At 43.0% G+C, this 16079-nt stretch overlaps 1 protein-coding gene across 1 annotated transcript in view; it reads right to left on the bottom strand.

Annotated features, from left to right (window-relative positions):
• Positions 1–16079, bottom strand: part of LOC112627390 (aromatase) — a 128939-nt gene that overhangs the window by 21467 nt on the left and 91393 nt on the right. Inside the window, exons 3-4 of the mRNA XM_025389574.1 lie at positions 11301–11483; positions 5419–5569 (exon numbers count right to left, since the gene is read on the bottom strand). Coding sequence (XP_025245359.1) covers positions 5419–5569; positions 11301–11445 — 296 coding nt within the window. The 5' untranslated portion in view covers positions 11446–11483. The remainder of the gene's footprint in view (positions 1–5418; positions 5570–11300; positions 11484–16079) is intronic.

The raw sequence follows: 16079 nt of genomic DNA on the forward strand, positions 1-16079 counted from the left end.
CCCCACTCAGCCCCAGCTGAAGACTTTATTTCCAATTTTCCCAAGAAAATGGAAACAACTACAAGAGAATCTCCGCAAGCCCCAACGACCCGGACCTGTGCCCGTATATTCCACCTTCCCTCCTATTACGATGGAAATTCCATGTCCCCATTCAAGGCCAACCCATCCACTTGTCCCCAGGGACCTCTTCACATCTCACTTAGCACACCCTTTCTTTCTCTTCCATCAACAATCATTTGATTTTCCTCCATAACTGACCATTCCCCCTACAACTCACATACTGTAATTTCTCCTATTTTAAAAATCAAATTTCTTTGCCTGCACATCTCGTTCAGCTACTGTCCCATTTCCTGCCTTCTTTATGGCAAACTCCTTGGAAGACTTGTCTACACTTGATGCCTCTGATTCTTCTCCCCCTATTCTTTTCTCTGGTCAGACTTTTGCCCTGACTAGTCCAATGAAACTGCTATTGTCAAGGTCACCTGTGACTTCCCTGTTGCTAAACGCAGTACTGAAATCTCCATGCATTCCCTTTCCCCATCAGTGGTGTTTGACATGGTTCACAATTTCCTACGCCCTGATATGGATTCTTCACCTGGTTTTCAGACATCACACTTTCCTGGTTTTCTCTTCTCGGTCCAGCTGCTCCTTCTCAGTCTCTGTTGCTAGTTTCTGTCCTATTTACATTAGAGGGTCTCCAGGTTCAGTCCTCTCTACTCAATCATCCCACTCAGATGTCAACTGGGCATGTCAAATCTAACATGTCTAGAATGGAACCCTAATCTCTCCCCTTCCCAACTTGCTCCACCTATCTTAGGACACGATGTCCCCATTCAATGCAAAACTGGACAGCACTTTGACTCTTTTTCTTTTTCTCTTACATCCTACATCCAATCTGTCAGCAAGTCTGTTGGCTTTGCCTTCAAAATATGTCTGGAATTTTCCCTCATATCTTATCACCTCTACTGCTACCACCTGGACCAGCCACCATCACTTCTTGCCTAACTGGTCTCTCTGTCCCCATCCCTTGTCTTCTTGCACCTATTATCAACAGAGCAGCCAGAATGATTCTGCTGAAACACAAATGAGTCACATGCGTCACTCTTTTGCTCAAATTCTTCAGTGGTTTCCTTTCTCACAGAGGGTAAAAGCTGGAGTTGTTACAATGGCCTGCAAGGCCTGACGTGATTTGGTGCCCTATTGCCTCTCTCATCTCATCTCCTGTGTTCTTCCACTCAGGATCTCGCCTTAGGACATTGGCACTTGCTGTTCCTTCTGTCTAGAATGCTTTTCCACCAGGTCTCTGCATGGGCTACTTGCTCATTTCCTTTAGGTTTTTATTTAAACGCTGTCTTCTCAGTGAGGGCTGCCTGAACCACCTATTTACAATCACACCTGCGTCTCTACAACTCGTCCTCCCCCATCTGCTTTCCCTATTCTTTTTCTATGTAATACCTATCTGCCTCATAACAGTGTGACCAGCTATCCTGGTTTGCCCAGGATTTTGCCAGTTTCAGCACTGAAAGTCCCACATCCTGGGAAAGGCCCTGGTCCCAGGCAAACTGAAACAATTGGTCACTCTGCTGATACACTATATATTTTACTTGTTTATTGTTGACCTAGTGACAACATACTGCTCCATGAGGTAAAGGAATTTTGGCTGGTTTTTTCACTGCTGTATTCCCAGAGCTTAGAACAATACCTGCTGCTATACATAGTAAGTTTTCAATAAATATTTAATGGATGAAGAGCCAGTAATGACTATTACAACTTAGAATCATTCAGTGCTTAGTATATAATAAATTCTCAGTAAATGTACATTCAAAGAATAAATGAAGGAAACCCCTGCAAATGATGTGTAAATTTGCACATCTTTAAGACAGATGTAAAAATATAACCCTAATTAGTATGTTAATTGCTAACAGATATGCAAACAGAACCCGAATTAGCATGCTAATTGCTAATTTCCCTTTATGAGTGCTACATAAATTTTCTTTTGTATTCATGACAAAAACAAATCTAGGGACATATAATGGACATATAGTGTCATGCAGCACCTACAGACCCTCATTAATTTAGAGCACAGCTGCCTGGGTAGCTGCCTGGGGGAAGAACGGTGCACACATCATCTACATCTCACCAGATGCACTGTGCCTCGACGCCCCCAGTGGTGCAGGCGGCATCGCAGCAGCCCACATGCCTGACTTCTCCCCTGAAGTTCTGCAGCCCCCATTACTTTGGGACAAAGCTGGTTGGAAAAGTTGGACCATAATTTCTACACAGTTGTAATGACTACAGACCTCAAACTTTTCAAAAGAAAAAAAAAAAATCTGGCAAACTATTCAAATAAAAATAAAAAGCTTTCTGAGGTCCAGTGGGGTCTTTTCAAGAGGTACGGGGAGTTCTGGAAGGGACTTGAAGAGCAGGCAAGGAAAGGAGATGGGGACAAACACGTCCTATTCCCGCGGGGAGCTCAGCCTTTAACAACAAAATGGAACTGCTCTGAGGCAATTAAGGAGAACACAAAGACTCCAACAAGTGAAAAGCCTGAGAGGACAGGAAAAGGAAAGAACTGGGAGAGCTGGGGGTAGGGTGGGTGGGTTGTGGCCGCGTCTCTGCGTGCACAAGCGCCTGACTTGGTCGGGGTTGTTGGAATCAGTTTCCTAATTAAGATTAGCAGAGTGGTCAGATGCCACCCCCACTGTAACGAGCAACCACTTCAAGAACTGTCTTTGGGAATTCAGGGAGTTTTTCTGGAGACTTAAGAATCTAGCATCGAAATATCTAGTATGTCAGAATGATTTCTATCCTGGTACTGTGGTCCTTTCTCAATTCCATCATTCTTTACACCAATTCTAGTCTTATACTGCCACCACCTCAGCATAAGACAAAACCAAACCTGCATCGCTGTTTCCCCTAACCCCGGGGAGAGGCCCTCCTGCCCCAGGAGCTTCCTCCTCCACCCCCTCTCCAGATGGAAGTTCTCAAACTCAGTCACACCCTGGGATCACCTGGGGAGTATTAAACACCACTGATGCCTGGGTCCTACCCTCAGAGGTTCTGATCTAAAAGTCGGGGTGTGGCCTAGGCAGTGGGGCTTTGAAAATCTCCCTGGGTGACTGTAAGGTACAGCTAGGGTGAGAAGCATGGCACTGTGCTAGATCCTGGGCAGCAGGTAGATATCCTTCTAGATAAATATCCTGGGGGTCACTTCACCTGTCTGCTGAGGGAAAGAGGTGGTGGGGAAGGCAGACCCTGGGCTGGGGAGAGCTGGAAGGCAGGTGGCTGTGTGGGGAAATGTAAGAGCAGCAGCAAATGTCCCTACCCGCAAACCCAAACACCAGCGCTTCCAGGATATTTGTGAGACCGGAGCCAGTTGTAAAAGTGACTCAAGTACTGATTTTTAAAATGAGAACATATCAAGAACATATCATAGTCACTTAAATTTGGCTGACTAAAGCCTAATAGACCAGGAGAATTAAAATTTAAAAAGTAATTATGATCTAGTTCTTAGAGCAGTGGTTCTCAAACTCAAGTGTGCAGCAGAATCACCTGCAGACTTTGTTAAAACACGGATTGCGGGTCCCACCCCAGACTGTCTCATTTAGTAGGTCAGGGTGGGGCCCAAGAAGGTGCATTGCTAACAAGTTCCCAGGCTTGTCGATGCTGCCTGTTGAAGGACCACACTTTGAAAACTACTGCATTAATGTACGTCACAATGAACCCAATGAAATGCTGTTTCCACCTGAAGCCATTTCTGTTTACTTGTGTGAGGTCTGCCTTAGCTACTCTTAGAAGTGCTACAACATGAAACTGAATGAAACAAACAAAAAAATCCCAGGCCAAAAAAAAATTGTTTTGGATAGTTTGAAATATTTGGAAGTATTAAAATAACACCTATTTCTCTCCTGCTTCCTTCTTTCAGTATCTGCTTCAAATATTTGGGCTTTGAGGATACCGTGGTATTTTATGAGATGATGTATGTAATCTTGACCTGAAAAAATTATGTAGTTTCTAGAAAAGCTTCACTTGCTTTTGAGCTATAGTCTTTGTATCTGAATGAATAATTTGAACAAATTGGTAAAACACCCTGGTCAGCTTCGGTTTGTGGGTAAAGCTCTGTCAGGGATTACAAATATAAAAATGTGTTAATGAGACAGTGTTTGCACATAGGTTTGCTAAAAATCTACTAAAACTGGTTGAAAGTCTAGGGAAATATGCTGCCTTTGAAATTCTCCATTTTCTAAGATCAATAAACAAGAAAACGAGTATTTCACCAAACTAGTTCTTTATAGTCAATTCCTATTTAGTTAACCATAGAACTAATTCAATCTGCTAGTTATCCACAAAATATAATAATGCAGAGAGGGAGGACACTATTTTTTTAAATGGGTAATATTGTTCCTGATTTATGTAAGATCCCTCCACTGGATACTGGTGTAAAGTCATAAATGAAAGAGCAGCATGTGAATGACTTCTTTTTCTACTGTCTCTTCTTTTATTTTCTTTTTTCTTTAATCAGATTCAGCCAAGGTCGGTTTACCATCTGCTCTTTTAGAGGTGCTCAGTGGCTTGGCAGGAGAATAAATTAGCAAATTGCTGATCAGATACCTCTGCCTCAGGTTTTATTTTACTTTTTAAAAGACAGGGTCTTGCTCTGTCACCCAGACTATAGTGCAGTGGTGTCTTGGGTTTTATTTTTGTTTTGTATGGGTTTTTTCTTTGTTTGTTTGGCTTGGTTCTTTTTAATGTTTATTTGTGGTTAAGACCAAAAAACTTAGGAAAGCAGAAAAGATAACACCTCTCCCTAAAGTATGTTTCGTTGAAATCAAATTATCTGGCTTCTAAGTTTCCACATTCACTGCTCACAGAGACTGTAAATAATTTCCCAACTTTCTAGAGTTATTTATTTATGTACCGCTGACTTCATTTCAAGCAAAACCCAATTATTCTGTTTCAATGTTAGATTTCTGGGGATTGCTCACCTTCATTTCAGTGGTAAAAATATAGCATTAGAAACAAAGACATCAATAATAAAAATAAAGCTGTCTTAAGTGGAAAAAACTCCAGCCTCGATTTAAAAAGTATGTCTCCCGCTGGGCGCGGTGGCTCACGCCTGTAATCCCAGCACTTTGGGAGGCCAAGGTGGGTGGATCACGAGGTCAGAAGATTGAGACCACCCTGGCTAACACGGTGAAACCCCGTCTCTACTAAAAATGCAAACAATTAGCCGGGCGTGGCGCGGGCACCTGTAGTCCCAGCTACTCAGGAGGCCGATGCAGGAGAATGACGTCAACCCGGGAGGCGGAGCTTGCAGTGAGCTGAGATCGCGCCGCTGCACTCCAGGCTGGGCAATAGAGCGAGACTCTGTCTCAAAAAAAAAAAAAAAAGTATGTCTCCGATTATGAACAGACTTACTTGCTGATAATGAGTGTTTCCTCTCCAGAGATCCAGACTCGCATGAATTCTCCATACACCCGGTTGTAGTAGTTGCAGGCACTGCCGATCCCCATCCACAGGAATCTGCCGTGGGAGATGAGGGGTCCAATTCCCATGCAGTAGCCAGGACCTAGGACAGGTGTCAGAGCATAAGCTACATCTTAGTCACACCAAAAATTGCAACTGCTTTGTGTTACTCCTGTTTTTGTTCTTTTATAGCTAAGTGTTCTTTACATTTGATGTATATCTGTGAATCATGAATAAAGTGATTTGAAACAAAACAAAACAAAAGCCTCACACTTAACATGAGGCTCTTCACCCCTCCGTGAGTAAAAAGGATTCAGTATCCACGCCACACTAGTTTTATTTGGTCTCAATCATTTCAGTCTGAATGAACTGGGGTGTGTGTGCTAATTTCTTCCCAGGTTAACCGGTATCAATGAGTTTTGAATACAAGTCAATTCGTGCGTTTGGTAGCAAACATGGAAACGCTGACGAGCCGCAGCTCTGTTTGGCGCGTAGTTTTTTTCTGGAAGCTTTTGGTTTGAGTGCCCCAGTTGACAGAATAGGTGGGTTAAAACTGGTCTGTAGTTTTGTAGGAAATCTTTCAACTGAAAGAAACAAGATCTACAAGGACAATGTCCAATCCAAGAACATCTATTTTATTCCCCTCAAAAAAGACTGTTTAAGAAAAGGCTCTTAAGCTAAATCTCATTAGGCAAAATAAAGCTAAGAGTTGAGGAGTCAGGCAATGGGTCTTTGAGCCTCTAGACTGGAGTTTGAGTCCCATGATCTGGTTTTAGCTGAGAGTAGTGGCTGCTTACAACCTTGCTTATGCAGAGGATGGCAGAATTATAAAGAACATGAACCCAGGGAACAACTGGGGAATTTGATGTTGCTTATATCAGAGAACAAACTTGGTACTTTGATTTTACTGGTGGTGGTAAAAAGTTAGATTAAAAAGTTTTAGAATTTTTTAGAAATTGTCAAGTAGTAGTTTTTCTGAATCTTTCTCCTTTAATTCCATTCTGCCAGTGAAATCATTCTGAAGCCAAAACACTCCTAACTACGTGAGACAGCATTCTCACCTTATGGGCAAGAGTTGTGTAATGATATACATAGTGTAAGCTTTTGCTTGAATCACCTAAATTGGATGTTTAGTCCCAAACACAGCAAACAGTTTTTAGTCTTTTACTTTGCAATAGCTGAGTTAATATGAGCAAGACTGTCGGCTCTTTTTTCCCTTTAAATAGAAGATGTTTGCTGATACCTATAGAACCAAAATATGGTCTAAGGTTGTTAATCTTGTGATTATTTTAGTAACACTACATTATACAGTAGATGACTGACTTCATATTAAAATAATTTCATTAAGCTCTTTAAAAGATTTCCATGGCAGATTTGATTGAATATGTATTTCCTTAAACTGTCATTAGATATATTAACCTTTAATCAATTAATATATGCATAATATTACCTCACTGGATATTTACAGCTTGGCACTTTGTAGATGCTCAATAAATATTTCCTGAATAAATTTTAAAAATTAATTAGGCATGTGTATCTAATATAAAGGATGAAGTTTTAAATGCCATCCTTTTTTTTGAGACAGAGTCTCGCTCTGTTGTCCAGGCTGGAGTGCAGTGGCATGATCTCGGCTCACTGCAACCTCCGCCTCCCGGGTTCAAGCAATTCTTCTGCCTCAGCCTCCTGAGTAGCTGGGATTTGGGATTACAGGCTTGTGCCACCACACCCAGCCTGCCATGTAAAAATCTTAATATTTGGGACCTGCCATTCGAATGTAAGCTATGACGCAGGAGAGACGTATCTACTGAAAAAGGGAGATTGAACCTTGTGCTTAGATTAAGAACCTTAGTGTTCTAACCAGAAGAGAACCACAGTTTTGAGTCTTTAGCGATCAGTTCTGTATCAGCTTAATTCATCCAACAAACAATTACTGGTATAGATACTACTGGTATAGACACTAGCTCCAAATTAGGGACTGGAGATATTATAAGTATAATGGTCCCCATCAGAGTCTAGGGGCAAGACAGGAGAGTATGTGAAAAATAATTACAAAATAAAAGAATCTTAACACAGTGTGACCTTTTCATTTATGTGTATATCTTATGCTTCTACCCACCCTCCAGCTGGAGAGAAGAATGCTGGAGGAAGGTAGAAACTTTGGTAAAATATTAGGGAAATATTCTGGTTGTATCCACATTAAGCTGATCTTTGCTTCTCAGATTTAGGAATGCTTATTTAGGCATGCAGTGATTGTGGGAGCCTCTTTCACACCCTAAAAGGAGTAGTGAATGCTTTGCTGCATTTTTGTACAGAGACAGCCTCCTTGGAGCCAACAGCTGGGACCTCTCCCCAGCTGTCCTAATCAACAAGCTGTTGCTTTCCACGCCTTACACATATACACCATAGAGAAACCTGTGTGCACATATACATTCAGAACAGCCTTGTTCACAATAGCCCCAAACTAAAGACACCTCAAGTGTCCCTCAACAGTGGAACTGGCAATTAAACCATGAGATATTTATATAACTCAATACCCTATGGCAATGAAAATGAACTACACCTGCATGCCACAATGTGGCTGGATCTTAGAAACACACTATTGAGCAAAAGAAGCAAGATACGAGAATACATAATGTATGAATTGACTGCTAAAACGTTTAAAACAAGGCAAAATAAACCTGTATTCTCTGGGATATGAAATTATGTGGTAAAATGATGAAAAAAAAAGCAAGGGAGTGACTGTCACAAAATCAAAGACGGTGTTTTGCTCTGGAGTGAGGGAGAGTGATTGCAAAGGCACGCGAGGAGCTTCTGGAACAAGGGTAACATCCGCTTTCTCAGGCTGCATTGTGATGGCAAATTTACCACCGCGCTGTGCACTTTTCTGTGAAACATTATCTTAATAAGAAAAAGTGGAATGTCAGTTGCCATGCTTTTTTCCCTCCCAGTTCTCTGCTCTGGGATGTGGTACCCAGGGCACAGCATGGCATATGGAGGGAGAGGACCCTTGTTCAGAGCTGGGGATGGCTATATGTCCTTGGGGAAGGGAGAGCAGCCCGTGCCAGGTGACTGTGAGTCCTGACCCAGATCAGTAGACTGGGAGCAATTTTTCAGAACTGAAGCTTCCAACCCTGCCCCCCACTACCCTGGCCCCTCCCCCTCCCCCGCAGGAATGACCCTTTCCTCAGGACTTTCATAGCCCCTACCTGGCACTAAGTCAGCCACCTATGTGTGTGCCCCTGACTGTCTTTACTACATTTATATAATCCCCTCGGGGCAGAAACCACATCTCTTTAATCTTTTCACACATCCTCCCGCCCCTAAGCAGGAGAACAGGGCCTCTTAGTAAATACAGCTAGAAGAAGCTTAGATATGAGCCCCAGTTTCATCACTTACTAGTTGTGTGACTCTTTGAGTCTCAGTTTTGCCACCTACAAAACAGACACAAACACACCAACCTCACCATAGAAAATGGGCATGAAACTGCTTTGTAAATTATAACTCACTCAAGGACTTTAAATCATTGTAAGTTCCTCCAGCTTTCACTGGTCCTGAGCTTTCCTGACTCTGCGCTTCCCCCAAACCTCTAAAACCAAGAACCTAGAGAGCCACTGATTCAAGTGAGCTGGCAGGAGCTCAGGAGTATTGATCAGCAAAAACCACCCCAAACAAGGCCAATTTTCTTATCTTCCCTCCCCCAACCAGAAACCATAGGATCTCACAGTCTGTGCTACTAGTGGATTCTAACTAGACCTTCTGCTTTCAAAGGGAAAGTGTGAAACTAGAAACTACCTGTCTAGCAAAATGATCATCAACCTGGGCTTTAGGACTTCCTGGTGGCCCCCCTACATTCCCACTTCCTGTCCAGCTGGGGAGCTGACAAGCCATTTCCCTTCTCTGGGCTTTAACCCTCCACTTGTAAAATGAGGAGTTTGAACTCCATGGCTTCTCATGCTTGTCATAGCGTTTTGCCCGGGCAAGGCAGATCAGCTCCCCGGGTCTCAGTTTCCCCTTCTGTCAAATGAAGGAGTTAGGCTCATATCTGTGGCTCTCAACCTTGGCTGCTCATAAAAAATCAGGAGTGGAGATTTTTTAAAAAATAGCAGCCCCAAACCAGCTGAGCCCCTACCTCAGACAGTGCTGAGAATCACTGTGCTACTTGATCTGACTGTCAGTGGATGCAGCATGATGGCCCTGGCCCAGAAATGGTGGACAGAGTGAGATGCTGCCTACTCTCCTGCTGATCCAGAGCTTCAGGGCTGCTGGTTCTCAGGCTTGTCCTAACAGGCTGACCTCCTTGGTCAAGGGTCCAAGGAAATTCTACCAGTGCTGATTAGCATAAGCATCCAGGGGAACTTTTTAAAAATGCATGTTTCTAGACCTGAAGAGCCTGAGTCAAAAAGTCAGGAGCAGGGTCCAGGAACAGAAATGTTAACAAGCTCCCACCTGCTGGGTATTCTTACATAGACTTAAAAGCTTGAGAACCTGTGGCTTACTGGATGGGCAATGCTGTGTGGGCAGTGCTGGACTCTCCTGGCCTGATTCTCCGATAATACAGACAAATTAGAATTTAGCACCTGGGCCTATGAAGGGAAGAAGAGGAAAAAGAAGGCTTTCCACCCCTCTACGTACTCACCCCACCCCGACCATTCACTGACCCTGACCATGAAGCCCCCTTGGGAGAGGAGAAATCCAGTGAGGAAGGGCCACACTGGGGAAGAGAGTTCAAGTTAAAGACGATGAAACAGTCATCCCTTAGCTCTGAGCCTCCCTTCTCTAGAGCTGACCCTGTCAGGGAGCAGAGAACAAAGTTAACTAAATGTTCCTTTAACCTGGGCGTTAAAGTAATCTAAAATAACAGGCTGAATCAGGCAGAGAGACAGGCAATTATCTGCAATGTTAAAAAGAATCCAGACAGAGCATTTTGTGCCAGCCCCATGCTCCCACTTCTGATCCCACTGAGACGAGGCCCACCACACTTACCAGTGTGTAACAACTACGCTCTTAGAGTCTCATTGGATATCTTATGGAATTGGAAACAGATGTGTCTGCAATGAGGCATCTTCACTGAAAACTAAAGAAGCAGTCTGAAATTTCAGGTCATTCTGAATTAATCTGATATCTGATCACTGTAGCTTTAATGGTGGAAGGGTGGGGTTTTCTATTGGGATTATCTGGATAATTATATTATTCTCCACTTTTGATTGACCCACAGATCTTGTTGAAGATTCTCTCGGGGTGTGATGTTCCAAGAGTACTGGAGTGGTCCGCATTTTTATCCCACTGCCTGGATCCCATTTGACCCTTATGGGAGCCAAGTAGTGGGAGAAAAGTGGGGACCACTATCACCACCTTCCCAAGAATAAGAGAAAATGATGAGTGGAATAAAGAGAAGGGATAAATATAAGACAAAGAGGGGGCATGGAGGAAGCAAAATGAAAGGGAGAAGAAAAGCAGTGAAGAAGGCGTTCCAGAGACATTTTCACCTTCAGAGCAAATTTGCAATCTCATTTTTAAAAGTTAACCAGAAAACCCTGGAATTTTACTTTACTCCACCCCATCTTGAGCTTGTTTTAAAGGTACTTGTGCCAAGTCCACTTTACGAAAGCACAGTGGAAGGGTTTATCTAAGATTTTTTAAAGTGCTTTCATTTAAAATGTGCAGATAATTGGTTTGAAAATGTTCACCCAAGTCCTTATTTGCTAACACAGCCATAGTCTTCAGAGATCTTACCAGGTGTGCTTTTTGTCCTTTTGCAAAATTTTCTTTACCATCATGGACCAAAATCCCAAGTAAATAATCTCCTTAGAAATGGAAATAAACAACTGACTTACCTGGTATTGAGGATGTACCCTCATAATTCCACACCAAGAGAAAAAGGCCAGTGAGGAGCAGGATTGGCATGGTGGCAGCAGGCATGGCCTCAGGCACCATGCTGGTGATGTTATAATGCATCGGGTTCAGCATTTCCAAAACCATCTTGTGTTCCTTGACCTCAGAGGGGGCAATTTAGAGTCCTGTGGAAATCAAAGGGACAGAAAATTACAGAATCCCCTTAAAGGTTCATCTACAGCTCCTGTTGCTTCAGACGGTGCTGCACAGTACAGATTCACTCACTGTTTTATAATGTGATCAGACATTCAGGCAAGACTAATTTATGGTTACAAGTCAAAACAAGGAAGCCCAAGAAAGATCTTTTGGCTTGAATTGCAGCATTTCTGACCTTGGTAGAGTCTCAGGTTCCTTTAGACGCTTGGTCTGATAGAACCTTATCATCTTGCCCTTGAGTGGGTAGAGTGACGTGCATTCCCAATTGAAAGCCAAATTTCTTGTCAAAATATAAGAAAATAAAGCTCATTCCAGAGGTGGAGTCATTCTGTGACTTCATCAGCAGGTTTTGTTTAGGCAATCTTCTTCCCTTGAAGCCAAATCAATTTAAAAACAAAAAAAGCAATTCCCCCAACTCCCCTTTTTGACCAAAATGACTTTTTTGATCAAAATAGTTTCTATAGTAAGAACACAATTCTTGGGCATCGAGGTCTTCTCAGAGCCTTCCATCAGTTTGCCTATTAAATTCAAAATGACTCACTCAGGCCATCTCTAGTGACTTCAATGAAGATCTAAAATCTCTTGTACCATGGGCCAGATTAAACAGTGTCCCTAGGGACCTGCCAACGGTAGTGTGGAAAAAAAGAATTGCAGAGGACGAATAAAGGGAGAAGAGAAAGAAAGGAATGGGGAAGGAGGAAGAAAGAGAACGGCAGAATAGGATGCCACCAGCAATAGGCTCAGGTGCCACTCAGGAACCTCATTCGAAGAGCAGCTAACATCCTGTGCAAGACAATCAATTTACAGTCTGATGTGCTGGTTCTGTTGTGTTTTTCAACATTCTATTGAGTCTGTATTTTCAGCCAGGTTTTGTAATCCCTTTACTCTCAGAACAGAGTTTCAGGGATGGTAGGTAGTTTGTAGCTGAAGAGGTGTAGTTTGAACAAACTTGTATAGTGAGGAAAGAGTGAGTCATCATTAAATGCATTTTCAGTGGCAGATGACATGCCCTACAGTTTTTGGAACTTGCAGTGGCTCTCAAACGAACTTGGGCTGGGTTTCACCTAGTAATAAAGTAATAAAATTCTAGATTCATAGCCAGGGCTTCTAATTGGATATCCAGGGCTCTGTGGATTCCTTGAAACACTGCATAACATTGTATCGGCTCATGTGCACATTCTGGTGGAGAAAGGCCATAACTTTCATCAGATTCTTAAGGAGTATGTAATTGTATTTCTCCTCTGATCTACATGAGATCTTAAAGTCCAAAGACTGATTTCCGTCAACTACAAAAATTCGACAACATAGTTGAATTTATCCAGTTGCTTCATCATTTTATGTTTTTCTACCATTTAAATAATCATTAATGCTTGGATGCAGGGCACTGAAAATGCCTGCGCTTATGTTGAGCAGTTTTGGGGTTGTTTTTTTCATATATATAAGTTGAGACTAAAAAGTCAGCCTTGTGTCTGTTATCATCTGGTTCCTTTGTTGATGACAAGCTATTTTTAACAGGCTGAGGTTTTAAATTTCTAAAGTGGAATTTGACATCATTCTGAGTAAGCTCTATGTGACTTTCTGACAGCCAGGACCCTTAAAGTTTCTATTTATATTGATGAAACCTGAAACCATTGTTCAAAGCATAAATGAGGAAAGTGGTTGCGACAAAAAGGATGAAGATGTCCCACAGGAAGTGATGCGAGCAAAAATCTTCACATTATAGGAACTTTCAGAGGTATTTCACAACACTGAAAGCAAAGAGTATAAGATGTTGGAAGCTGATGCAAATTTATAAAGGACTATGGCAATTCACTGGCAGAGAAAAGATGTTCCCTCAGTATCGTAAGTTATGCAAAGAGAAGAAGGCAAGAACTTTGAAAAAAACCCTCTCAATAAGTTTATTTTTACAAAGAAAGAAAACACTTAAAATGTTGCATTGTTTCTAATGTTTCAAATTACTGTGTACTAAAATATTTGTTTTACTATTTTTGTTTGCTTGTCTCCCTACACACTTACAACCTATGGTAAGGGTTTCTAATGCTTTGACAAAAAATTTTAAAGGTCACAGAACAGTTGTAATTTTTCTCTTGATTTTTAGGATTGCTTTGCACAGTTTTAGCTTGCATGGTCATTTTTACAGTCCCATACTGCCATGCAAAGTGAGGACTGTTCGTGTGTCTAAAATGTTTAACAGAGCTAAGAAGCCTGGTTTCTCATCTTCCTCAAAAGTATGTCATAAAGATTCCCGAGAAGAGCATCACTTAAAAACCCAACAGGGTAAGAATATTTTTTAACACCCAGAAAGCATGTGCTATGTGTCAGTTATTGTTCTAAGCACTTTACAAATATTAAGCCGCTCATCTTCATGACAAGCCTGAGAGCCAAGTCTAATTATCCCCATTTTACAGATGGAGAAACTGAGGCCTGGGGAGGTTAAGCAGCTTGCCCTAGGGCACCCAGCTCACATGTGACAGAGCTGGAATTGGAGCCTAGATGGTCTGTCTCCAGAGCCCATGCTCTTTATCATGCCATTTTGCTACCTATTACAGGATTCAGTCCCCACATTCATGGACTTTTCATTCATTTATGCTCACTCCTGAGCTATTTAGAATAATTCCTTTTAAAGGATTAAGCTTTACGGATCTCTGCATGCCACAGCTGGAAAGGTCCTTTGAGATTCTCTCCTGATTGCACATTGGTTTTCCTGTTCAGTGGAACATTCTAATGGGCCACGTGGGTATGTTGAACAGAAGTCTTCAAATAGGGGTACAGGAGTATAGGAAGGTCCTATAACTTGCACATAGGTTGTTCATATGTCCCCTTGGCTAGTAATACCCTCCTCTCACCCCCAAACATACACATACACGCACACGGCCCTCAGGTGCTATGCATTTGCCAGGCTGTCTCAAATGCCTGGGTCTCCACTGCCCTCTGAGGGTCATTTTCTTGGGTCGCCCCATTATTATTTGCTGAGTGGTCTCTGCCTGCTCAGGCATCCCACGTTTTCCTGGCACCAAGCAGGGGCTCTGGCCACTTGGTGCACCAGGCCCGTGTGCCTGTGCTACATGGAGCCTATTAACACCTTCATTCAATGCCCCACCAACCTCTGTGTAAGGAAATGCGGGTCCTACACCCAAAGTCCTCAGCCTGAGTCAGGGCAAAAACCTGTGGGGACACAGCAGAGCCCAGGTGTCCTGGTGACCTGGGGGTCTGAACACATTCAGGGTCCTACAGTGCCATGAAGGACTCCCAGATCCTCTAGTACAGGTCAAGCCCTAACCCTAGCCTGCCACAGGGAGGGGAGGCAGGCCCTGGCCTTGCAGAAGCTCTGCCTAGCATGTTCAGACCCTGCTAAATCCTACCTTTTAGCATGGGGGCTACTGGCCCAGCAGGGAAACAGGCCCAGTCACCTTGGATCTGAGGGCTGGGTGCCAAGCTTGCACTCCCTCTTATTCTCTCCAGCAAACCTGGCCCATCCCTCTTTCACACCCCAGCTCCTGGAGAAATGCATTTTTTCTCTACCCATTTCCTCTTATCTCCCGACTTCTGCCTGATCACACTAAAACCTGTCTCTGAAAGTTGACACATGACCTGACTACTGCCTGATCTGTACCTCTTCCCAATCTATGTTTGTTCTTGATCTCATTCTGCGGTGTTGGACCCATTTGGCCATTCCTCCTTCTTGTATCTGTTCTCCAATGATGGTTGTGGCAGGTTTCTCTCATTGTTTCTATTCCTCTACAGCTGTTCTTATTTCTCCGTCAGTCCTCAAACCATGAGCATCTCTCCAGCCTAAACCGTTTGCCCTCTCTGCTTTATTCTCCTTTTCAGAACTCATTATTTTCCTGTCTTAAGCTCTTACTTCTGTGAAGGCACCTCCCCCGATTCCCTTCTTTCCTCTGTCCTCTCCATCTCTGAAGCACTGACTGCCTAGTGAACTCCACTATGCAGATACTTCACCATTACTCCACAGTTACATCTAAAACCCAATCCATCAACCTCCTCCTGACCTTCTCCCTCTGTCCTAACTTTTTTATTTTTATTTTTATTTATTTATTTTTGAGACAGAGTCTTGCTCTGTTGCCCAGGCTGGAGTGCAGTGGTGACACAATCTCAGCTCACCACAACCTCTGCCTCCCAGGTTCCAGCGATTCTCTTGCCTCAGCTTCCCCAGCAGCTAGGATGATAGGTACGCACCACCATGCCCAGTTAATTTTTGTATTTTTAGTAGGGATGGGGTTTCACTACATTGGCCAGGCTAGTCTCAAACTCCTGATCTCAAGTGATCAGAGCCCTAACCTTCTTATACATCATTACCCTATCATCCAGCATCAAAATCTTGGGTGTTTTGTACTTCCCTTTTCCCTTTACTTTCTTTTTTTTTTTTTTTTTTTTTTTTTTGAGGCGGAGTCTCGCTCTGTCACCCAGGCTGGAGTGCAGTGGCCGGATCTCAGCTCACTGCAAGCTCCGCCTCCCGGGTTCACGCCATTCTCCGGCCTCAGCCTCCCGAGTAGCTGGGACTACAGGCGCCCGCCACCTCGCCCGGCTAGTTTTTTTTTTGTATT

Source organism: Theropithecus gelada, chromosome 7a (assembly GCF_003255815.1).
Source record: "Theropithecus gelada isolate Dixy chromosome 7a, Tgel_1.0, whole genome shotgun sequence".
Lineage (NCBI taxonomy): Eukaryota > Metazoa > Chordata > Mammalia > Primates > Cercopithecidae > Theropithecus > Theropithecus gelada.